This window comes from Panthera tigris, chromosome D1, assembly GCF_018350195.1.
Source record: "Panthera tigris isolate Pti1 chromosome D1, P.tigris_Pti1_mat1.1, whole genome shotgun sequence".
NCBI lineage: Eukaryota > Metazoa > Chordata > Mammalia > Carnivora > Felidae > Panthera > Panthera tigris.
The window spans coordinates 14,915,459-14,939,057 of NC_056669.1; the positions used below are offsets into that span (position 1 = coordinate 14,915,459).

Here is a 23,599-nt window from a genome sequence, read left to right on the forward strand (position 1 = left end):
GTCCTTGCCTTTGCCATTACTCATTCAGTCTGGGGTATCTTTTGAGCTATAGATTCTGATTCACTGGGTTCATGACAGATACATCCCTAGTTGCCTTCCAGTTGAAGGGCCTGGCAATTAAGTGACAGCAGCTTCCTTCAGTCTTTCCTGCAGCCAGTATAATCCTCTTCAGTTCCATCTTCCACATGGTCACACAATTACTAGAATTTATTTAAAGTTAATTACCAGGGCACCTGGGTAGCTCAGTTGGTTAAGCGTCCAACTTGGGCTCAGGTCATGATCTCGTGGTTTGTGGGTTTGAGCCCCACGTCGGGCTCTGTGCTGACAGCTCAGAGCGTAGAGCCTGCTTTGGATTTTGTCTCTTTCCTTCCCCCGCCCCAGTCACACACACTCTCAAAAATAAATGAATAAACATTAAAACTAAAGTGCATTACCTGGCCATCTTGGTTTCCACCTTAAAACCAGCAGAATGAAATAGTGTTTATAGAGCAAGAGTTTTTGGTAGTACACATGAAGGGATTTGAAGATTGCCTGGCTTATTAAGACATGTAAGTTCAGACTGATAGGAAGACACTCAGGTAAATGAAATTTAAGATCTAAAGGAAACAGGAAAGTACAAATGGCAGAGGGTAACTAAAAGAGGAAGTTACTAGCTTCCATACGCTGAGGAGTGGGGGTGGGGACCACAGTTGTAGGTGAAAACATTGAACGAGGGTTCATTCATACCAGACCTGCCGGAAGCACGACTGCCTCCTTTGCAGTCCACGCTCACCCAGGAGTCTGGAATGTTTGTTTCTGCAAGTGGGTTGGTCTGGTTGTATGCTGCACACCTCAGCTGAACCAGGTGAGTGGCATGAATCTCACTAGGACACGATGTGACCACAGAATTCACGACAGGAGCCTGGAGTGTAGACACAACTCTCATGTTGCACCTTTGCCTCCCCAGGCTAAAGAAGCCTGATCCAAGGACGACCTCTTTATAGCTATGAGGCTAGAACAAAGGTCAGTTATGCCACCAGCTCATCAGGGCCTAACCTGATGACTGGCCACAGACCACACCAGCAGTAATTACGGCAAATTGATACGCCAGTACAAAGCTGCTATGGTTTCTGTATCATTTCTTTGATCACTCTTAATCACGGTGATGCTCTTGGATTAAAATGGTTTACCCCTGTAAGAGAAGAGAATATGGAATACTAACGGAGATACTTTTTTCTAGTTGCCTTTGCTCCCATATCTAATCACACCAAGTTCCTCTCTTTCACCGTCCTCCCCGCCCCCACCCGTCTTTGCCTTTATCAGCTGCTCACTGGTTCCCCTTAGATCACAGAGCAGCAGTAAAGGCAGCCTAGGTCCTGAGGCTTCTGTGTGAACCTCTTCAGTGGCCCAGGACAAGTGGAGGAGACGGCAGTGAGTAGAAGGGAAGGTTCCTTTACCAGCAGGCACTTGGGGAAACACTGGCCAAAACCAGCAAGAAGAGTCCGTCTACTTTTCTCCCGCCACAGCAGGGGTGAAATCTTAGCTGCATATTTTTACACTGCCATGAAGCAAAGATCCTCAATGTTTTGATAAACATACAGTCTGTCTTCCACTCTGGCCTGATTTTGTGCTATTTTATGATCTCAAAAAACATTTTACATTCTGATCAAGCTTTGACCTTCGTGACACATCAGTACTGCAGCATGTTCGTCAGTAACTGCTGATCGTCCAAGCCATGAAATCTCGTATCCAATGCTACCCATGACCTGACCCTCTTCAGTCCATATCCTCCCACCCCTTACTTTGAACCTTCATGCCAATAGCATTGAACTTTGAGTCTATGACTTTGCTTCAAGTTGAGACTCCTTGTCTGGAATTTGTTCCTATTCCTTTGCTGGGCTAGCTCCTACTCATCTTTTAAGAACCCCCTCAGGGACACCTCCTGGGTTGTTTTCTGATTTCCCTGATTGCCAGCTCTGGTTTGTATTGTACTAGGTCTCTCTGAGTTCCCATAATACCTTGTGTAAATCTTTTATCATTGCACTTACTCTGTATTAAATGCTTACCTCATTGCCTACACTGTTAGATTATGAAAAGTATCCGTGTTCCCAGCACCTAGCTTAGTGACTAGTACAAACTGGGCATTGAATAAATGAAAGAATGAATGAATAGGAGATTGAGTGATTTGTTCATAGTCATCTAGGTGGTAACTGTGAATATTGAAATTGGAATACAAATCTTTTGACCTCATTTCCTGTTCTTTCAATGGTACCATGCTGCTGCTTGTGAGAAACAATGCATGTTATTCTTGCTCGGGATAAATAAGGGCAAACAAAATTCACTTAACAAAAACCAGGGCACCTGGGTTGGGCATCTGATCTGCCTCTTGGTTTTGGCTCAGGTCATGATCTCCTGGTTTGTGGGTTTGAGCCCTGTGTCAGGCTCTGCGCTGACCGCGTGGAGCCTGCTTGGGATCCTTTCTCCCTCTGTCTTCCCCTCTCCTGCTGATGCTCCCTCTCTCAAAATAAGTAAATAAACTTGAAAAAAAAAAAAAAAGATGCCACACATACTTATTAGAAAAGTTTTTGAAACGTTTTCTAGAATTGTTTCATTGAAACCAAATGGAAGTATTAAGGTAGTTTTTATAGGAAAAGTGAAGCTAGAAGAAAAAGCTAGACTGGTTCAGGGGAACAAAGGTATTGTGAATGAGAGAACTGCCTTTGTGAAGGCTCTGAGGCCCATGAGGTAACACAAGAAGCTGTGGGCGCTGGCCTGTATGTGAGCCAGAGTGTAAAGCGAGGGGACCCTTTCTATTATTGAGAGCAACATGGAATAAGGACTGAGTAGCTGCACATGTTATCATTAGATAACAGCCAGAGAGGAGGAAAGGTTCTTGAGTTGCATCTTCTGATTTCGTAGCTGGAGACCCAAGCTTGCTTCAGATAGGAGGATAGCTGGCTCGTTTTTATCAGTGATCTTTGGAGACAGATTTGAATTAATCAATTTTTTATCTTCTTGTTTTCAGCAGCCTGACTGAAGACCAGCTTCATTTCCTGGAAAGCTCCAATGTGGATTCTATCACATGGCCACAGGGAACAAGAAGCAAGGCCTGCGTGTATTATTGTTCACATTTCCCAGGCGGAATGGTGAAAGCCCAGGAAATGGAAAGTGGCTGATCTATCTATGGCAGAAAGTTTGCCCACTCAGTCAAAATCACTCTCCCTCGACTCCCCTTCTACTCTTTAGACAGTAGTTCAAGATGATGAATACAGCCCAGCTCTGCTGTGCTGCATTTAGGAGATAAATAGAGCTAAGACACGACTCCTCGTTGCCTAAGATGCATAATGCAGGGGCTTAAACAGAACTTGCTGACCTCAAATTCCTTGCTTTTTCCATAGTACCAAGAAGCCATGTGACGGCTCTGGGACCTTAGCCCCAGAATGACAGAGTAAATACTCCCAACTCCTAATCTTCAATGCATCTCGTTTTCACAGTCCTTGGAGGGATAACCAGACACAAGGGCAGCCCTGAGAAAGGAGAGAACTTGCAAGAAAGGAGTGCTGTACATTGCTCTTGCTGCTGGGGCTACGTATGTCCTGGACAAGTCTATTCGAGCTCCGCACAGATACACTGAGACCCTTTTATGGTCATGATGAAAACAGGGAACTTCAAGTCTATTTCCTTCAGAGGGCTTGGCTTTGTAGCCTTTTTTTTTTTTTTTCTGGGTTAAAGTTACTTAGTTCTGAAGTCTGGCTTGATTCTGCCACCCACCCACAGGCACGGCCACCCTCTACCCACCCCTCCCCAACACCAGGTTCCTAAAGTATTTGATTCGATTCACCTAATCCGTCTAATGTGCTTCTAATGTGCCTGCTCTTGGTGCCATCTTAAGGGCATTTTAACAATACACCTGACCAGCTGAAGCTTCCTTCCTGTCCTCTTGTTCCAAACCTCAAAAATCCTGTCACTTAAAATGGAACTGGACCTATGGAAATCTGGGAGCCTTGTCAGCTGGTTAATGGTCCTATTCCATAGGCCTTTTCTGCACTCAGGCTCGGAAGGATGGCCCACAGGGAAATAGAAAGAAGCCATCTGAGCCTTGTGACCCCACCCTGCTCTCATTGCCAGGGCTGGGGTTGGGCTTTTTATATAACATGGCAGACAGTGCAGTAGCTGGCCCCGTGCAGAAGGCCAAGGGGGCTGCCCTGAGACCTTGACATTTGCTTGGCTCTCACAAGTCTGGCTTTGAGACCCAGCACTGCCCTTCTTTTACGCTAACTGCTGTAGCCAACAAAAAGGCCCTCTCTCCTCTCAGGGCTGCCAGACCTCAGAAAGGACCTATTCATAACTGGGTTGTGTTGTTCCCTCCCTGGGGGGTAGGACTGAGGAAAGTTCTGCAGACCTGAGAAAGTCTGGGGCTGCTGCCCTCCTACCCTGTTTGAACATTCCGGATACTGAGGATTCAAAGGTTAAATCCATGAGACCTTGCAAGAGGGAAGGGTCCCTTCTGGGTTTATTTGAATAGATTTCTCCTAAGATACTGCTAGGAGAGAGGGAGCAAACAGAAATACCAGTAGTCCTAGGTGTCTGGCCCCAGAACAGTGGTTCTCAAAATTTATTGTGCCTATCAAGCTTCTGGAGTGCTTGTTAAAATGCAGATTCCTGGAGTGCCTGGGTGGCTCAGTCGGTTAAGTGTCCGACTTCAGGTCATGATCTCACAGTTCATGGTTTTGACCCCCCCATCAGGCTCTGTGTTGATGACAGCTCAGAGCCTGGAGCCTGCTTTGGATTCTGTGTCTCCTTCTGTGTCTGCCCTTCCCCTGCTCACATTCTGTCTCTGTCTCCCTCAAAAATAAACTTAAAAAAATCCAGATTCCTGGCCTGCACCTCCAGAGAGTGCAATTCAATAACTGTAGGTAGTGTCCGGATATGCATTATAAACAGTCCTAGGATCACATTTTACCCCAGAGCCTACGAGGCAGAGTTGGAATGCCCCCAGTTGGGGCTTATTCAATGCAGCCACAGAACCAACTAGCCCTGTAGCTGGGACTGTATCATCGTAAACTTGAGGTTCTCAAGGCACCAAGGAAAGTTCCTGAGATGCTAGATTACATCAGGCTAAGTGGGGAGCTCAAGCTCAGAGTGGGAGAATTTCTTAGAGTTCCAGACTGACTGGCAAGATAAAGAGGGGGTCACCATGAGAGAGAAAGTGAAGTTCACTTGGAACATGGATATCCTGTATCGACTGTCCAAACTGGGCTGCTGACTGCACAGGCTTATAATGGAAATTCTTCTTGTTATCCCGAGGATCTTCCCATTCGGGTGGTCAAGCCATGTGGAGTTAAGTAAACACTCATGAGCTGCCCTTTTCTGGATTTCACTCTACCTAACTGTAAAATGAGCGGTTGGTCCACGAGACTGCTAAGGTTCCCCCTGGTCTGACTTGTTAGGGTTCTCCACCCCCTGCGGCTTTGCTCCTTTCTTCTTCTTCCTCATATATGAATGCTTGTGCAGGGGCCAGGTCTGATTCTCTCACAAACCATTTACCTAGTATAAATAGAGTAGTGCCTGCACATAGGAAGTGCTCATTAAATATTTATTGCAAGAATGAAGAACTATCTATAATTGGTCATGAGATAAAATAGTCCCTATTGGAACAAAGCCCAGAGAGTAAGGCAGAGGCAGGAGCTGAGGTTGTTGGAATCTCTTGAGCAAGAGAATTCTCACAAGCCACTGGCCCAGCCAGCTTCATGGCGGAAATCTGATAATTTCAGAGGCAGCCATGCTACATTTCTTTTCCTTTAAACATATCTGTCTTATAAAAGGAATTTATGTACATCATAGAAAATATATCAATTTTTAAAAGGTAGAAAAACATTTTGAAACCACAGCCCAGTGATTTTTCTTTTCTTTTTGGTACTTTTCTGTACTTTTGGAATTAGAGGAAAATGGTATATGCTATTTTTAAAAACATCTGTAATTCAAAAGATTTTTCAGTGCTTTTCTACGCATGTCTAACGCATTTGGAAACCAGACTGTTGATATAGTGTCATATTGTGAATTCTCTGCCTACATGTTCCTTAAAGTCTTAAGCATCATTTTAGATGGCTTTATGATAATAGTACCTTTCTCTAACCACCCCCTCCTTATGGACATTTAGGCTGTCTCCTTTATGCTTGATATTACAAGTATCACAATGATAAGCATTACTGCCTACAAATTTTTAATCTGCATTTTTTTATTTCCTTAGGATAGAGTCCCAGAAGTGGAATTACTCTGTCAAAGAGTATAAAGCTCTTTAAACTTGAAACGCAGTGCCAAAATATTTTGTAGAGAAGTTTTCATCAGTTTATACTGAAAGTCACTATCTTTCAATTAGCTTTTTAGCCGCCTCTGCAGAGGAGAGGAGAAACAGCCCTGCAAGCTTCCCAGGCGCTGCAATGCAAGGTGAGAGTACACAGGGGTACTTCTGTAGTTCTGCCTCAGCCGTCCCTCACCGGGAAGGCGCCCGTCTGGTTTCCTAATTCTTTGAGGTCTTCCTTTCTTAATTCCCCAGAAGAAAAAAATGGCCCAGGGATGGAGCATGTTGGTAGTAAAGGCAGTGAGGGTGGAGGTGGATCCTTAGGTTTGAGCACAAAGAAGACTTTGTCAACAAGAATCCAACACTCGGAGATCCTTCACGGAAACATCCGTACATTCCAACCAAAGTGGTCTTTCACAGACGGGCAGGATTACGAAAGAGGAGGAGTTGGTGGCGCCTTCCAGCTGGAGAGCTGCGGCGCCTTTAAGGCCCAATCCGGGACTCGGCCCTTTAAATCTGTGTCAGTTTCCCCTGACGTCAGCAAGCGGGCCGGCTACCCTGCTGTTTACCGCCTCGCGGCGCCGCACACTCTCCCGAGTTGCGAGCACCGGGGCCGCCACGGCCGCCCGCCCTTAAAGGGCCCGCGCCCCAGAAAACTCGCCGCGCCTCCCGGCGTCCGGTCCCTGCCGCCTGTCACGCTCCTCACCCTCAGACACTCCTCCCTTCCCGGCTGCCCCCGCCGCCGGATTCCCTCCCTTCCTCCCTCCCCTTTCCCGGCGTCTCCAAGCTCCCAGCAACCAGCCGCCCCCTGGCTCTCGCGGCCCTGGCTGGCCGCCGCAAGGTCTCCGGGCCGCGCTCAGCCCCTCGCGAGCTGACCCGTACCCCACCCCCCCCCACCCCCTCTCCCGCCGCCCCTCCCTGTCGGGCCCCCTGGGAGCGTCTCTGCGGCTCTGGGGAGGGGACGTTTCCTAATCTCAGGCCGGGGTTAAAGTTCTGGTCCTGGTGCGATGCTGGAAGCTGCGGCCGGAGCCGCAACCCGTCCCGGAGGTGTCCTGTCGCCTGTCGCCGCCCCCGCCACCACCGCTGCCGCCGCCACCGCCGCCTTGCCGGGGCCATGTTCGTTCTGGGCTTGCCCTTCTTGGCGTTCTTGGTGGCCTCCGTCGAGAGCCATCTCTGGGTTCTGGGGCCCAAGAACGTCTCGCAGAAAGATGCCGAGTTTGAGCGCACCTACGTGGACGAGGTCAACAGCGAGCTGGTCAACATCTATACCTTCAACCACACTGTGACCCGAAACCGGGTGAGGGCCGGGCTGGGCTGGGGGCTGGTGGTGAGTGGTTGAGCAGACCAGGGCTCTGAGAGTCAGTCCATGCTCTTTAAGGAGGCCCATGAAGGTGCCGCCCCACTGGGTTTCCTTTTCCCAGAAAGGCACTGGACTCTCTGGACCAGTCCTCCTTGCTTTGCCACCAGTCTCTCTGAAGCTCCCACTGGACAGTTTCTAAAGTTGTCTCCTTCCCATCTACTCGTTGACTCCCCCCCCCCCCACCCCTTTCCACCAGCTGTGGTCTGAGCAGTACTGGCCTGTACCCTACCCAACACCCAGAATGGGACAGCCCATTCAGGGCTGGGCTGGGTGCAGGGGGAAGCAGGCTAACTACTGGGCTTGGCCCAGGAAACCCTAAGGAGATGAGACAGGCCTTCTGAAAGGCTCTGCTCAGGCAAGTTATAGCTGAGATTCCCCAGGAAGACAAATGTGGGACTTCTCAGGCTGCTGTAAAGCTGGGACCCTCTCAGCCCTCTTTCTGCCTTAGAAAGCCAGATGGCCTTGTAAATTGAAGGTGGTGGAGATAAGGTCAACTCCAAGTTGGATGGGAGGAGAGAGGGAGTTTGTCTCCAGTAGGGAATCTACCTCACTCTGACTTTCTGTTTCATTTTTTTTCCCAGCTATGAGTTAAATATGGTCATAGCTAGATCTGGGAAGTCTAGACCCCGGTAGCAGAGCTGAGATTTGGAGAATTCTTGCAGCCTGGCTCTATGGTCTCCTGTCCAGCTCTCTCCCATGATTGGGTTTACTAAGAAGCAGTAGAACTGAGAGTGGGAGTCTGGCTATTTCTCAGAATAGGGAGGGATTTGCTTTCTGTGGCAGGCCAGGATCTGCCTTCAGTGCCTGTTTCTCTGAAGTTTGATCTCCTCCTGCTTAGAGTCCTTTCTTTCTGGGGTCATCCTGAGAGTTGTGATCTCTACCCCTCTGGGAAATGCTGCCCTAGGGCTTGGGTCTCAGCAGCCCAGGGACAAGCATTGCCAGGATTTATTTAGTTTTATTATTTTTCTTTAAGCTCCCACTGTTCTAGGTACTTTCCTCCATGTGCCAAGAGCAAGAATGTCTCCGTTTTACAGAGGGGGAAATTGAGTCTCGGAGGTGTGAAGTGACTTCTCCACCGCTCTAGCCCTTGGTCAGAGCTAGGGATAGAGCTTGGCTCTCTTAGCTTTTCAACAGTCTGTTTCCCCACCTCCCCACTGGCTCTGGCCTCCAGATTAGTTGTTGAATGGGAGCTTCCTGGCTCACACAGAAGAAAATTGAGGAGCACTTCTTGCTCTCCTGTGTCCCTGTGTGTGCATGCACACGTGTGTGCAGGCATGTGTATCCCACGAACATGGATAGGTATGGGGTATCCTGGGGGTGCCCGAGGTCTCCATTGAGTTTCCTGTTGGGAAGTGAGGCCCTGAAGTTTCGTGATTCCTGTTGTCCCTGCACATCCCTGCCATCCAGGACCAGGCCTCTTCTAAGACCCTGTCCTCTAACTCAGTGATAATCCCTCCTAGAGCCTGGGGCTGCTCTGGGAGAAGAAAGGGCATAGCTGTAGCTCCCCAGCCTGACCAGGATAGGGAGAGAGCAAAGCAGTTGGCATGACGTAGGGCAGGGCTCACGGTCTCTGGAGCCATGTGTCCCGGGTGGCAGAGGTGGAGACATCACGGGCTTGACTGAGGGGCGTTTCCATGTCATTCTGCAGACGGAAGGCGTGCGTGTATCTGTGAATGTCCTGAACAAGCAGAAGGGGGCTCCTTTGCTGTTTGTGGTCCGCCAGAAGGAGGCTGTGGTGTCCTTCCAGGTGCCCCTAATCCTGCGAGGGCTGTGAGTAGGACCCGGGGATCAGGGAGGGGGGTAGGCCTTGGCCAGGCCAGGCCCAAAGCCTCACCCAGGGCCTTGTCCAGGGCCTCAGACCACCCAGGAGTCCCTCTGTTTCTCCTCCCCATTCCCAACCAGGGGCTGGTCAGCGGCCAAGCCAGCCAGCCTGGAGCTTGCCAGCCTGGTTGGGGTAGGAGTAGGGAGAAGTTGGAAACCAGAGTGGAGGAACTGGGGCCTTGCTCCCTTGGAGAGGTTTGCTGGCTGGGGCAGTAATAGCATCCTGACTTTCTGCTTTGGGCTGTAGGTATCAGCGCAAGTACCTCTACCAAAAGGTGGAGCGGACGTTGTGTCAGCCCCCCACCAAGAATGAGTCCGAGGTCCAGTTCTTCTACGTGGATGTCTCCACCCTGTCACCAGTCAACACCACATACCAGCTCCGGGTCAGCCGAATGGACGACTTCGTGCTCAGGTCTGCAGGGGAGATGCAAGGGCACCGCGGGACTGGCCTCCTTCCTGAGCTCTGGGAGTGACCGTGGCAGGGGGGTGGGGGGGATTCTTCTCCCTCCAGGACCGGGGAGCAGTTCAGCTTCAATACCACAGCAGCCCAGCCCCAGGTAAGATCTCCCTGTCGACCAGCCCTCAGGAGGAGACTTGGGCACGTGGGAGGGGGAGCGGTCATCAGGCTCTGCCGAGAGTCTCCTGTTGGCTGTACACACCGTGGCGGCACTGTCTGGAAACAGGAGCTCTGGCCCTCAGGCGGTAAGGGACAGGCAGCCGGGGAAGTGCAGAGGCATGGGATCTGGCTGCCACGTTTCCTACTTGCCTCTTGGGGTGCTATCCCGAGTGCCCAGCTGAGGTTGAGGGGAGTGATGTAAGAATATAGGGCTGCTTGTGGGCAGGGCCTTTCTCCCCAGAGAGCCTTTACCGCCCAACTCTGAGAAGATTCACACTGCTCCCTTCTAGAGGGCCAGAGAGAGCATCCTCATGAGATGGGGCTCTCCCTGCCCTTCCTATGCCCTCAGTACTTCAAGTATGAGTTCCCAGAGGGAGTGGACTCGGTGATTGTCAAGGTGACCTCCAACAAGGCCTTCCCCTGTTCAGTCATCTCCATCCAGGATGTCCTGGTAAGCTGTCTGCCCTTTTACTCTCTGCCAGCAGGTAGCGGAGCTGATAAAGAGGGGGTCCGGGGCCCAGGTCCCTGCCCATTTGCCTCTCCCTCCCTCCCCACGTAGTGCCCTGTCTACGACCTGGACAACAATGTAGCTTTCATCGGCATGTACCAGACTATGACCAAGAAGGCAGCCATCACTGTGCAGGTAGGAAATGGATGGGCCCTGTGGAAGATTGGCCAGGTGATGAGCTTACCAAACCCTTGCTCCTTCATCCCTGTCCCATTTCTACCCTAGTCTTGGCCTGCCAGTCCCTGAGGTTTGGGGCCCTCTCATATGTGTGAATGTTGATTCATAATCATGATCACCTTTGGGGGCAGGAAAGAGCAGAGTATCCTTTCTGGCTGTCCTATCTGCTTCATTCACTGTAATGATAGCTAAGAGAGGAAAAAGAGTCCTCCTGGCTGATGCTGAGTGTTGCCCTTGGCAAAGGCTAAAAACCTATGCTGGGTGAAGGGAGAGTGAAGACATGTGTTTACCTCACAACATCCAGCCTTGCAACTGTAGGAGGCAGCGGGACGCCTCCACCTTTTCTCCGGCTGATGCCCAGACCGCAAAAGGGCACCCGCGGGTTCCATGATGGTGGGTCATACACGTATTTGCTCACCTGGCTATAGTGGAGGGTCATGGTTTTGGGCTCTGAAGCCAGATAACCTCGGCTCTACCACGTACAGGCAGTGTGATCCCTGTTCAGCAGGGATGATGATAGTCCTTACCTCATAGGGGTCTTTGTGAGGGCCAAGTAAAAATATTTGTGTATATACACACATATGTATTGATTTTGATGACTGATTATTTTGATGATGATGATGATGATAAAACATCATCATCACATCGTCATCATCATCCTGCAGCGCAAAGACTTCCCCAGCAATAGCTTTTACGTGGTGGTTGTGGTGAAGACTGAAGACCAGGCCTGTGGGGGTTCCTTGCCTTTCTACCCCTTTGTAGAAGGTACCTTTTGTGTCCTGGGCCTGGCTCAGGGTGGGGAGGGCAGGGTCACTCCCTGGGAGGTAGAAGAACCTCTGTGGCTGGTTGGTGGAGCTGATGAGATGTGGGGTTTGGGCCCACAAACTTTAACCAAGCTCCACGCAGCCACTTGTTTGACATTTTGCTTCCAGATGAACCGGTTGATCAAGGTCACCGCCAAAAAACCCTGTCAGTGGTGGTATCTCGAGCAGTCACGTGTGAGTGTGGGTGGCTGAGTGGCTCTTCCTCTCAGACCTGGGGGAGGAAGTGTTCTCTGAATGGGAAGGGTGATGCGTACCTACTCAGCGGACTGATGGGGTAGGAGGAGGGAGAATTCTTGGCGGTCTTCACAAGGGGAAGGTCAGGAGGTGGGTCCTGGTGTGATGTGCTACTGAGAGTCTGTGGCTGACTTTTGAAATACTGAGTTCTGGTTCTCTCTCCGCCCCTTATGAGCCCTGTAATCTCACTGAGCCTCAGTCTCTCTGTCTCTCTAATAGGTAATAAGATCTGTCCTGTAGTCTCACCAAGTTGTGAGGTTTAGCACAAAATTAGCAGGAAAGTACCAAGCCCCTTAGTCAGACTCACTAAGTATTTACTGAGTGATCGAATGGAGCCCTTTGTAAACTGGGCTATATCTAAGTATAAAGATATAAGGTAAAATATAAGTATGAGATAAAAATATAGATTTTTGTAAGTATAAATATAAGATAAAATAAGTATAAGATAAAAATAAGGGATTGTGATGGGAGGGGAAAGAAACTGTCTCTTCTTTACAGATTCTTTATCCAGTAAATATTTATCTAGCACCTTCTATGTGCCCGGTGCTGCGTTCTGGCTACAGTCCTCAGGGAGCTCCTGTTTGGAGGACAGGAATCTGTTGCTGTGCAGGGTGCCGATGGCCTGTGATGGGCAAAGGACAGGTCACAGGGAACACAGGGCAGAGAAGCCTTCCCAGAGGACATAGTCCTCGAGCTGTATTTGGAAGGAAACTGTTTGAAGACAGGGTAGAGTTCTTGAGGAAGAGCAACATGAGCAAAGGCAGGAATCGTGTCAGAGTTTGGCATATTTGGGAAGCTGCCTACTGCTCACCCCTCTGGGTCACTACATTTGAGGGGAGATGCAGGGAGAGCTTGGGCCGGGCCCTTGTGTGCCATGGCGGGCAGCGTCGGAAGGATTCGGTGTGCTCACCTTCCTGCCTCCCTCCCCACAGCTGAGGCCTATGTTGGTGGTATGCTCTTTTGCTTGGGCATATTTCTCTCCTTCTACCTGCTGACCATCCTCCTGGCCTGCTGGGAGAACTGGAGGTAAAGCGGGCTGCTGGGTGCCCCCCTGTTCTGGGGTGGGTTGAGCAGGATGTGAGCCAACCCAGGATAGTGCCCCACGCCATTGTGGGGCATAGGAAGGCAGGCCCCTTTGAGGGTCCGTGGTTCACGAGGCCTCTGCTCTGGAAACCAACCCCTCCCCTCAACCTTCTTCCCAAGCAGGGAAACCCCACATTGTTTCCCAGCCTGGGAGGAACCTTCAGATCACAGATGGAGGACAGGGTTATGGGGTGGAGAGGGTGGAAGGCAGGCCAGCTCAGCAAAGGAGGGATCCTCGCCCCATCCCTCTGGTTTGCCTCTGGATTCTGTCCCTACAGGCAGAGGAAGAAGACGCTTCTGGTGGCCATGGACCGAGCCTGCCCAGAAAGCGGTACCTCCAGAGGGCCTGGGCAGGGAGGGCCGAGTTTGCTTTGTGTTTTGGTGGACGGTTCCCTTCGGGGGCTGGAGGAGGAAGGGCTGGCTGGGGGCTTCTGGATGTCCAGACTGAGAAAGAACACTCTGCAGATGGAAATGGGGCTGGGCTATTGTGCCCTACCCGTGACCCTAACATGGCTGTCTTCATGGCTGCCCCTTGGTTCTTCCTCTGGGCCTAGCTATGCTGTCTGCCTCAGATGATGTAGCTCACGGTCTGGGGGGTTACTAACCTTTCATTCTCTCTCCTTTTCTTCCATTTCGCCCTCTCTGTCTGTCCTCCCTCCTGTTTGGGACCTTCTCTCTCAGCTTCTCTCCTTGGTAAGCGCCAGGTTCCGTGGGCAGAGGAGCTGAAATCCAGAGCGGGGGAGGGAAGGGACACGCAGGGGTGTCTGGGTGGGCCCTGGGCAGGCCGAGGCTCGCTGTCCTAGCTGCTAATGTAGAAGCATCAATTCCTAGACCTTTCTCTGTCCTTAGCGAGGACGGATGATGGCGAGTGTTTCTACTGGAACACACCTGGGAGGCTGGGGCAGCTGTTAGTGGTAGCAGTGAGTTGTGTTTGCCAGGATAGATGCGTTCTCTCTGCTGCCACCGTGGCCTCTCTGTGTCTCTCTTCTCTGGATTCTTCCTTCTCTCTCTTGGCTTTTGGCTTCGGGCTGTTTCCAGAGCTAAGAGGGCCCTTGACCTCTCTTTGCAGGTAACCCCCGGGTCCTGGCCGATGCCTTCCCCGGCAGCTCCCCATATGAAGGTTATAACTACGGTTCCTTTGGTACGTGTCCACACCAAAGGCTGTGCTCACCCACTCACAGCCAGGCCTCCTTAGGCTTCCACCTCCAACGTGGCACAATGGCAGCCAGCCCCTTCCGACCCCCACCTCCCCATCTCCTCCCACCTGCCTCACTGCTCACTGTTCCCCGCAGAGAACAGTTCCGGATCCACCGACGGGCTGGTCGACAGCTCAGGAACTGGAGACCTCTCCTACAGCTACCAGGGTGAGTGAGCCCTGCCGGGCAGAGCTGCGAAGCGTGGGGCCGGAGCTGGCTGCGTGAGACGTGGTGAAGGGCGGTTGCCTCTTCTGCCGGGCGCTGGAACCGGGGAAGGGGCTGCTGTCTTCCTGCCCCTTTCCTTGCTCGTTCTTTCTCCCTTGGCCCTACTTCCTGGTAACTTTCCCTTTCCTTTGAAGGGCACGAGTGGTTCAAGCGGCGCCTCCCCTTTGGCCAGATGCGGCAGCTGTGCATTGCCATGGGTAGATGTGGGGGCGGGGGGGCGCTGCTCTGCCAATCAGCTCCTGCCGGGGCATTTGACCGGGGCCGGTAGGCTCTTGGGCCGGAGAGACGCTTTTGTGCATGGCTTCCCCATCTAATGCCAATAATTGCCCGCTTTTGTGCCTTTTGAGATAAGCAGGCACTGACCTCGATGCTGGTGGGCTGGCACCCCAGCTACCCCCAGGCCAGATGTTCTGGTTCGCTCTCATGTTTGCCAGCACCTCACTCCCTGGCCTGCTGGGGTAGGGCTCACGGGCAGGGGTGTCATGTCCTGGCCTCCGGGGGCTTTGGTCAGGCAAGGTCACAGGAGGAAGCTTCTGAAGGCACAAGAAAAGGTCAGGATGAAGGAGCAAGTGCTCTTCCTAGAGGCAGCCTGTCACCCTTGCCTGCACCCCAGAACCCACTGGGTCTTTTTCCAGCGGGGGCCAAGGCAGTGTCTTCTCAGAACCCACATGGCTGGGCACCTAATCAGCATGACTTCTGCCGAATTCAGTCCTGCTGCTTCTGTCCGGGACCCAGGATCTGCTCAGTGTCCTGGCCTGGAAGTCCTAGTTCGGTGAGGGGAGCAGGGGTGGAGCAGTACCTGTCTGGTGGCCCGTTCGAGGGTGGCCCACCCTTGTTTCCCTCAAGGACTTAGGAGTACCCTGTCCCTCCTCCCAGGGCCTGAGCCCACCTCCATGCCTGCTCTCAGTCCACAATCTGCCTCTTCCCATTGCCTAGTAATTGTGACAATTGCCCCAGGTGGGTAGGGACAGACCTTGGGTTCTGTGCCTCCCGGGTAACTCTTCCCTCCTGCCCACCCCAGATCGCTCCCTTGACCCTGTGGGTGCTCGGCCACGCCTGGACTCCATGAGCTCCGTGGAGGAGGACGACTATGACACATTGACCGACATTGATTCAGACAAGAACGTCATTCGTACCAAGGTCTGGTGCTATGCGGGCTGGCCCTGGGTCATGGGTTTCCCAAGGAAAGGAGATTCTGTGTTCGGGCCCTAGCACATCTCCCTCTGGGGTGACATCTTAACGTGTTGTTGTTGTTGTTGTTGTTTTGAGAGACAGAAAGAGGGCGAGCAGGGGAGGGGCAGAGAGAAAGGGAGACACAGAATCCGAAGCAGGCTCCAGGCTCCGAGCTGTCAGCACAGGGGCTCGAACCCACAAACTGTGAGATCATGACCTAAGCCAAAGTTGGACGTTTAACTGACTGAGCCACCCAGGCATCCCTCTCTGGGATGACATCTGAGAGAAACAAAGGGAAAGAACTCAGCTGGGGCAGGACAGATTCAGGGGAAACTGGCTCCACCCCCAGCGCTTCCGGGCTGATCTGTCAGCAGCAACAGGATGGCCTGGAGCCCCCGCCCGGCAGAACTCCTGCCTGTGTGAGGGGGCTCCTCCTGTCTCCCTCTCTCCCCTGGGCACGGGGGACTTCTCCCGGGTCTCACTCCAGCTTCTCCCCAGCAATACCTCTATGTGGCCGACCTGGCACGCAAGGATAAACGCGTCCTTCGGAAAAAGTACCAGATCTACTTCTGGTGAGTGGGCGGCACGGCCAGGCCTTCCTGTTATTGGCAGGGTGGTGTGGCGGTGTCTAGGGGCCTGGCCTGCCTCCTCACTGCCGCCCCTCGTCTCACTCCTCAGGAACATCGCCACCATCGCTGTCTTCTACGCGCTTCCCGTGGTGCAGCTGGTGATCACCTACCAGACGGTGAGCGGCAGGGCTGACTCCCTGGGCCCGGGCGGCATGCCCTCATGGGGCCGCGTGCTCGCCCTCGCCACAGTCTGGGACGTGGCCTGAAGTGCAGAGCGTCCCAGCCCGGGCCACTGGAGCGAGTCAGGTCACGGGACTCAGGGTCCAGATCCTAACTCTGCCTCACCAGCTGGGTGATCTTGAGCAAGTCCCTTAAGCTCCCAGAGCATCAGTTTCTTCATCTGCAAAATGGGGCAGCATGATCTCAATGACGGCACCTTCCCCAGCTTGTTGCAGGGTTTCTGCAACAAGAGTCATGAGACTTTGTAAGTCTCGGTTTCCCTTCCCTTTTCTCTGTACTATGGGGCAAGAAATTGTGTCACAGTCACGCCCCATGATTTTTAGCCCCACCTGCTGAGGAGGGACAGCGACTGTGCGAAAGAGGGCTGGCCTGGTCTACAGATGCACACACATGCTGGTTGTGTGGCACTTCCCTGTCCCTTCGAATGGGGCCGGGTGGTGTGGCATGGGCTCAGGCCTGGCTCCCTCTCACCTGGGCTCTGGGCTGAGTCAGGTGCTTTAGCGGCCCCTCCGTGCTCCCATGCCCTGCTGCAGGTGGTGAATGTCACAGGGAATCAGGACATCTGCTACTACAACTTCCTCTGTGCCCACCCGCTGGGCAACCTCAGGTGGGGATGGTCTTGAGCCAGCCAGGGTGGGGGCAGGGGCTCTGCCAATGCACGTCCCAGGTAGGGAGGAGGCCGGAAGACGGGGCCAAAGCAACGCACCCTGTGTCGCCCCTTCCAGCGCCTTCAACAACATCCTGAGCAACCTGGGGTACATCCTGCTGGGGCTCTTATTCCTACTCATCATCCTGCAGCGGGAGATCAACCACAACCGGGCCCTGCTGCGGAATGACCTCTATGCCCTGGTGAGAGAGCATGTGCCCAGTGAGGGCCCGGCTCCAGACCCTTTCAAGCAGGCACGGCCCAGCCCTGCCCTGCCCTGCCCTGCCCTGCCCACATCCCACTCCATTCCTCTCTCACGCTCTCCCTGTCTGGGTCCCTGCCTGCCTGCCTCCCTCCCTCCCACCTCTCCTCCCACCTCACCTCCTCTTTCCCTTCCTTGTCCCCAATAGGAATGTGGGATCCCGAAACACTTTGGCCTGTTCTATGCCATGGGCACAGCCCTGATGATGGAGGGGCTGCTTAGTGCCTGCTATCACGTCTGCCCCAACTATACCAACTTCCAGTTCGGTGAGTGGGGCCTCCCTCTTCCCTGGCTGAAGCCCTCTGGCATCCCCACATCCCCCACAGGGATCCCCCAGACCCAGCTCTGCAAGGCACTCCAGAGCTGGGCTGCCTGTGTGCACACACATCCTCGCTTACGGAAGAGAGGCAGCTGGGTGCTATTTCCTTCATCCGTTGATCGTTTTCTACGGAAAGGCGTGTATAAACACGGAGAAAATGAACATAATTAAGATGTGGTCCCTGATCTCAGGGCGCTCAGACTAAGTTGTCCTTGTTGTCAGGGGGAGTCAGACTGGGTGGCAGCCGGGGGGGTGGTAGTGTGGTGTCACAGGGACAGTTAAGGGACTGGAGTCCGCCCACCGCCAGCTCGCTCTGCGGCCCCGGTGAGGTGGAGGGGCTCTCTTTGCCGCCCCGACTGTCTGGGCTGGGAGGTCCGTGCTGAGTGCGTGTGTTTGAGCTCACATTCACGTCCCCCAACGCAGACACGTCGTTCATGTACATGATTGCCGGGCTGTGCATGCTGAAGCTCTACCAGAAGCGGCACCCGGACATCAACGCCAGTGCCTACAGCGCCTATGCCTGCTTGGCCATCGTCATCTTCTTCTCCGTGCTGGGCGTGGTGAGGCCCTGACCCGCTGTGCTCGTCCCGTAGGGAACGTACACACGTGTGCTCGCACACGCACCCTCTCCGCCTCCCGCGGGAGAGATCCCTGCTGCTTCCCTGGGGTGCCTTCCCTGGGCTCCTCGGAGAGCCGCATCCGGCCCGGCAGCGAGCGCTGCTCCCCGGGAAGAAGGGTGGGCTGCAGGAGCGGCCTCCTCAGCGCCTCCTCAGCCCTGCCCGCCGTGCCCCCGCCCCCCCCCCCCCCCCCAGGTCTTCGGCAAAGGGAACACAGCGTTCTGGATTGTCTTCTCGGTCATTCACATCATCGCCACCCTGCTCCTCAGCACACAGCTCTATTACATGGGCCGCTGGAAGCTGGGTGAGGGCCTGCCCGGGGCGGAGCGCGTGAGAGGGGGCCAGCTGGGCCCCGTGGAATGAGGGGTTGGTGGCCTCAGGGACCTGGATTCACGGCCGACTTTGGGTTCTGCCCTCTTGCTGGCGGCCCTGGAAGAATCACTGAGTGAGGAATTTGGTGAGGGTTGGCGTGGCTGTGCCCTCTGAAGGCCCGGGGTCCTCTCACATGGCGCGGGCCAGGGTGGCCGGGAAAGAGGGGAGCCCGGGCCCTCGAGCACTTTCCCTTCTTGCAGACTCGGGCATCTGCCGCCGCATCCTCCACGTGCTCTACACAGATTGCATCCGCCAGTGCAGCGGGCCTCTCTACGTGGTACCGGCCCGGCCCCCCAGCCCTCCTCCTCCGTCTACTCTCTTCCCTCTGGCGGGAGGTGGGGGGGGCCCGGGGGAGGGGGGGACCGGCTGACTTGGGCCTTCTTCCACTTTTCTCCCTGTCTCTCTTCCCCTCTCTCAGTCCCCGTGTCTCTGCTTCCCTCCAGGACCGCATGGTGCTGCTGGTTATGGGCAACATTATCAACTGGTCACTGTGAGTCTGGCCATTGTCCGTGGTAGCCTGGCTGGGCAGACGATTGGGGACGTGGCCAGCCACTGGCTGCCTTGGGGGCCATGGACAAATTCTACACTTTGGGCATGAGAAACGGGGGCTGAGGAGAGCGCTGTCGGCACGTGGGGTTCTAGAATTTCTGCGGGCCTCTGAACCCAGCCTCACATCATAATAAAACGTGGGGTAGGAGTGAGGGAGAGCCCTTTCCTCGCTCTTGGACCTCCCCTGCTTCACCGGCTCTTCCTCCCTTGCCAGAGCTGCCTATGGGCTCATCATGCGCCCCAATGACTTCGCCTCCTACTTGTTGGCCATTGGCATCTGCAACCTGCTCCTCTACTTTGCCTTTTACATTATCATGAAGGTGAGTGGGGATGGCTCGGCCTCCTCTGCCGGCCGCCCTGCTTTTGCAGGAGGGAGATGGGCGCAGCCCGTCTCCGAGTAGCACTGAGAGGGATCGGGCATTTTTCGTTCCTGTCTTCGCCAGTTTGGGGTGGGGAGAGGCTCGGGTCTCTTGCAGGTACTCCAGCCGTGTCCAAAGACCCATTTACTGAGCCCCTTCCGTGTTCTAAGAAGGGCGCATGAAAACGGTAGCACCGCAGGCTGTAGTTGGAAAGAGCCTCCCTCTGTGCCCCCCTCGCCCTCCCCCTCCCCTCCCCCCCCCCCCCCCCGCAGGGCAGAGGGGGTGGGGGCGGGGCTCACTGTGTCCGCACAGGCTGGGGCCTCCGAGGGCCAGGTGCTTCCCGGGGACCCTGGTGCCATCCAGCGCAAGGAGAGCCCCCAGGCCGGTCCACCCTGCCGGCGCAGGGCTCTGGACGTACGGAGGCCTGGCCAGGGTGAGCGTCAGGGGTGAGGACGCCGGGCTGCTGGTGTGGGGCGTACTGAGCTGTGTAGCTGTGTCAGGTGATGGTGTGAATCCGCGATGGCTTCCTAAAGGATCCATCCTGTGCGCCGGGAAGTGGCATCAAGGGCAGGCTGGCGAACGGGCCGGGCCGGGGCCTGGCCCTCAGGCTGCTCTCCCCCCCACCCCCCTGCCCCCCAGCTCCGCAGCGGGGAACGGATCAAGCTCATCCCCCTCCTCTGCATTGTCTGCACCTCGGTGGTGTGGGGCTTTGCCCTCTTCTTCTTCTTCCAGGGACTCAGCACCTGGCAGGTGAGTAGTCATCCTGCCGAGAAGGTGGGGAGTCGCCCACAGGCTCGTTGTGAGCCAACAAATGGCCACTTCTCTTTTCAAACACCATTTGTGAGCACCTGCTGGACTCTTTGACAGCTGCTTTCTCATTTAATCTTCCCAACCTTCAGTTCGCCAGCATGGAGGTATCCCCATTTCACTCATGAGGCAGCTGAGGTTCAGAGAGGCCAAGTGACCTGCTCAAGGTCACACAGCCAGTGAGTGGCACATCTGGGGTTTGAAGCCAGAAATGCCAGGTTCTCCCTCTTGCCTCACAGGCACCCGCCATGAATCAGGCTTCAATTCTGTGATCAGAACTAAGTCTAGCACGGTCTCTTCCTTTGAAGTACTTAAAATCTAGTTCGAGAGAGAGAGAGATGAACAATTCCTGGACTGCTCTTTGCAATATGATATATGAGGCGAAGGTATGGGCAAGACAGGAAGGAGGAATGGACACGAGGGCAGAGGACAGAGGAGATCCAGGAAAGCTTCCTGGAGGAGGCAGACTGTGCTCGTGGCCTTATAGGCCCTGGGTGATAAGAAAGCACCCTGTGGCCCACAGATGCTGTGACCTGAGTAATGTTACAGAGGCAGAACTAGATGAGGCAGATTTGGAGTCCATGAATGCACTAATTTGGGAGCTGAGTGAAAGACTGAGCTCCTGAGGGCAAGGCAGTTGTGGTCTTCTCGGTGGCCTCAGCGTGGGGCACAGACAGTCCCCAGACACAGTAATGTCCGGGCAGGGTTTGCTGGATAGGGTGATGGGTGAGCATGGAGGACCACGAGTGCCTTAGGTCATGGCCCACAGGTCATAGCTCCTGTTGTCCTCGAGCAGAGCTGTGTGACCAACCAATAATACTTTGGAGAAAAAGTGATCCTGGAGTCACTGATTAGAGCAGGGGGCAGAGTCCAAGGCAGGGAACCAAGTTAGGAGGCTTTTGAAGCCTTCTAGCGTCTCCAGGTGATCTCAGCCCTGTGCTCTCTTACATAAAGGGCAGAAGAATCTGAGGGTAAAAGTGAAAGGAAAGGGAAGGACAGAAGCCAGCGTCCTCGGGGAGAAACGTGTAACAGCCAGTTCTTAGGTGTGGGAGACGAGGCAAGGGCGAGTCAGAGGAGGGTGCTCTCCTGCCTGGCGCCGGGAGCAGGGCAGCCCGAGGGAGCCGGCAGCAGGTCTGGCCCCAGCCTTGGTGGGCAGCGTCCGCAGGCGGCTCTCCCTGTTCCTCCCCAGAAAACCCCCGCAGAGTCTCGGGAACACAACCGAGACTGCATCCTCCTGGACTTCTTTGACGACCATGACATCTGGCACTTCCTCTCCTCCATTGCCATGTTCGGGTCGTTCCTGGTACGTGAGACTCTTCTGCCCAAGCATGGGGAGAGGCCGAGGCCGCCCCCTTGCCTGTGCTTGACTCAGCGTCTGCCCCCCAGGTGTTGCTGACACTGGACGATGACCTGGACACCGTGCAGCGGGACAAGATCTATGTCTTCTAGTGGGAGCCAGGCCCCTCGCTTTACTCAGGGGGCCCTGAGCTCCTCTGTCTCCCTGCCCAGAGCCCCTGCAGCTCTGGGGGCGTGCATCCCCGCCCTGCAGCCCAGTGTGGGTGGTGGCGGGACAGCGAGGCCCAAGCTTGGCCCGGGACAGTCACAGCGGTGGGCCTGGCGGCTGCCCTCTGCTGACAAGGAGGCCTCCTCCCGCAAGACCCCAGATGTTGGCCACTTGTTGCTGCTTCTCAGTGTTGAGGGCCTTTCAGGGGCCCTGTCCGTTGGCTCTCCGTCTGTTCCTCTGCAGGAGGAAGGAGGAAAGTGTTGCCCTGCCCAGTTCATGCCTTGCGTTCTGCCCGTCCCTCCCCTCCGCACGAGCCTATGACTGCGAGCCCTTCCTTCTCCCCAAGTTCCAGTCCAGGGCCCGGTTGGGCCTGATTCTCTGTCCTGCACCAGGGCCCCATAGCGCTTTGGGGCCATACCTGACTGCCATCACTGCCCATTCCAGCCAGGATGAATGGGCTGTAGGATTTTGGAGGCTGGCCAGCTGGTGCCACGCTTTTGGTGCTATGGCCTAAGAGGGGCTTCAGGCAGTGCTGCCTCCTCCCTTTGACCTGTGCTTGGAGCCGGTTCTGTAGTAATAAGGGTCAGCTTATGTGTGAGAGTCGCCTTTGAGCTGAGGGACTGAATTCAGAGGTCACCTGCCTATCTTGTCAGCCCCCAGACTGATGTTGGCACCAGGATCAGAGGGAAAGATCAGTTCACCCCTTTCCTTCTTTTTCTTTCCAGGCCCTCTGTCCTGCCAAGCCCCCACTGGGGGCCTTTCAGTGCCATTGACACTGCCCAAGAATGTCCAGGGGCAGAGGAGTGGGACACAAGGCGCCTAGCTCCTCTTGTCTCCTCATAGCCGCGGGAGCCCCAGTGCCTATCTTAGAAGGGGGCTCAGGAAGGGACATGATCTTCCTCTCAATGTCCCCAGTCCAGCCTCACTCTAGGACCTGGGGCTGGCTTCGGTGTTTCCGTCCTGTCTTTGGCCAAGTTTTGTGTTAGTCACACACATATACATGTATGAAACCTTGAAGTTTACACTGAGCCGCCCCAGCTCTGGGCCCCCTGGCTGCTCTGTCCTTCGAACCCCTTCCCCTACCCGGTCCATTCCAGATGCCAAGACTGGGGGAGGGCAGGTCAGGCCTCTGCCTTGGGGATGGGAGTGTGTCTTATTCTGCCCAACTTGTTTTTACAGCTCTCCCTTGGGCTGGGGAGAGGAGGTGGATCTGGATCCGTTTTCAGAACTCCATTTAATGTCTGTTGCCATGCTATGGTTGCATTTCTGTTTTCTATGAATGGGTCTGCATTCAATTAAAGAAACAACCAGACGCAGCTCTTGGGCCCCTGTTTGCTCCTCCTTTCTGGGTGGAGATGTTGAGAATGAAGGGTGGGGCAGCGGTCCTACATTTTCCGGTTCTCCTGCTCTACCTTTCTCTCTCAACAAGAGATTCTCCTTTGTCTCCCCCTCGCGTCCTTGCGTCCTCGGTTCCCCAGGGTTATTCCTGTCCTTTGAGCAATAGCATCAATCCAGGAAACGCTTATCAGGGGCCGCTCTGGGCGCTGTGCTGGGCGGAGAGGAGAGTGTGGTAAATAAGCCTTAGCAGCACCATCTCTCCTCTGCGACCCCCACCCCTTACCTGGCAAATAAATGGCAGCAGCTTCTGGCCCACCTGCACCCCCCCCCCCCCCCCCCCCCCCCCGCGCCTACAAGTCGGGCCGGTTTCACTTCTGACCCTAGCCTTTCCCGGCTGGGCAGGCTGTGTGTGCAGGCAGTACTTCCTGACATGACTCTCTTTTTTTTTTTTTTTTTGGTGAGCGAGAGAGCAAGTGGGGGAGGGGCAGAGAGAGAGGGAGACAGAACCTGAAGCAGGCTC

General features: G+C 54.5%; 1 protein-coding gene across 2 annotated transcripts; it reads left to right on the plus strand.

Annotated features, from left to right (window-relative positions):
• Positions 1-6,840: 6,840 nt before the first annotated feature.
• SIDT2 (SID1 transmembrane family member 2) lies at positions 6,841-23,058 on the plus strand. Of its 2 annotated transcripts, XM_042958232.1 has the most exons (27): positions 6,841-7,577; positions 9,289-9,410; positions 9,709-9,873; positions 9,973-10,018; positions 10,427-10,528; positions 10,637-10,720; positions 11,428-11,527; positions 11,695-11,760; positions 12,753-12,846; positions 13,182-13,234; positions 13,585-13,596; positions 13,973-14,044; positions 14,196-14,267; positions 15,346-15,464; positions 15,996-16,069; positions 16,176-16,242; positions 16,840-16,913; positions 17,032-17,155; positions 17,363-17,480; positions 17,957-18,093; positions 18,346-18,454; positions 18,723-18,799; positions 18,966-19,012; positions 19,286-19,391; positions 20,070-20,180; positions 21,427-21,540; positions 21,624-23,058. In XM_042958232.1, the coding sequence occupies exons 1-27, from the start codon at positions 7,395-7,397 to the stop codon at positions 21,684-21,686; spliced, it is 2,511 nt and encodes an 836-aa protein (XP_042814166.1). In that variant the 5' UTR covers positions 6,841-7,394; the 3' UTR covers positions 21,687-23,058. The 2 variants fall into 2 exon arrangements, with proteins under 2 accessions (XP_042814166.1, XP_042814167.1); XM_042958233.1 differs by lacking the exon at positions 13,585-13,596.
• The last annotated feature ends 541 nt before the right edge of the window (positions 23,059-23,599 follow it).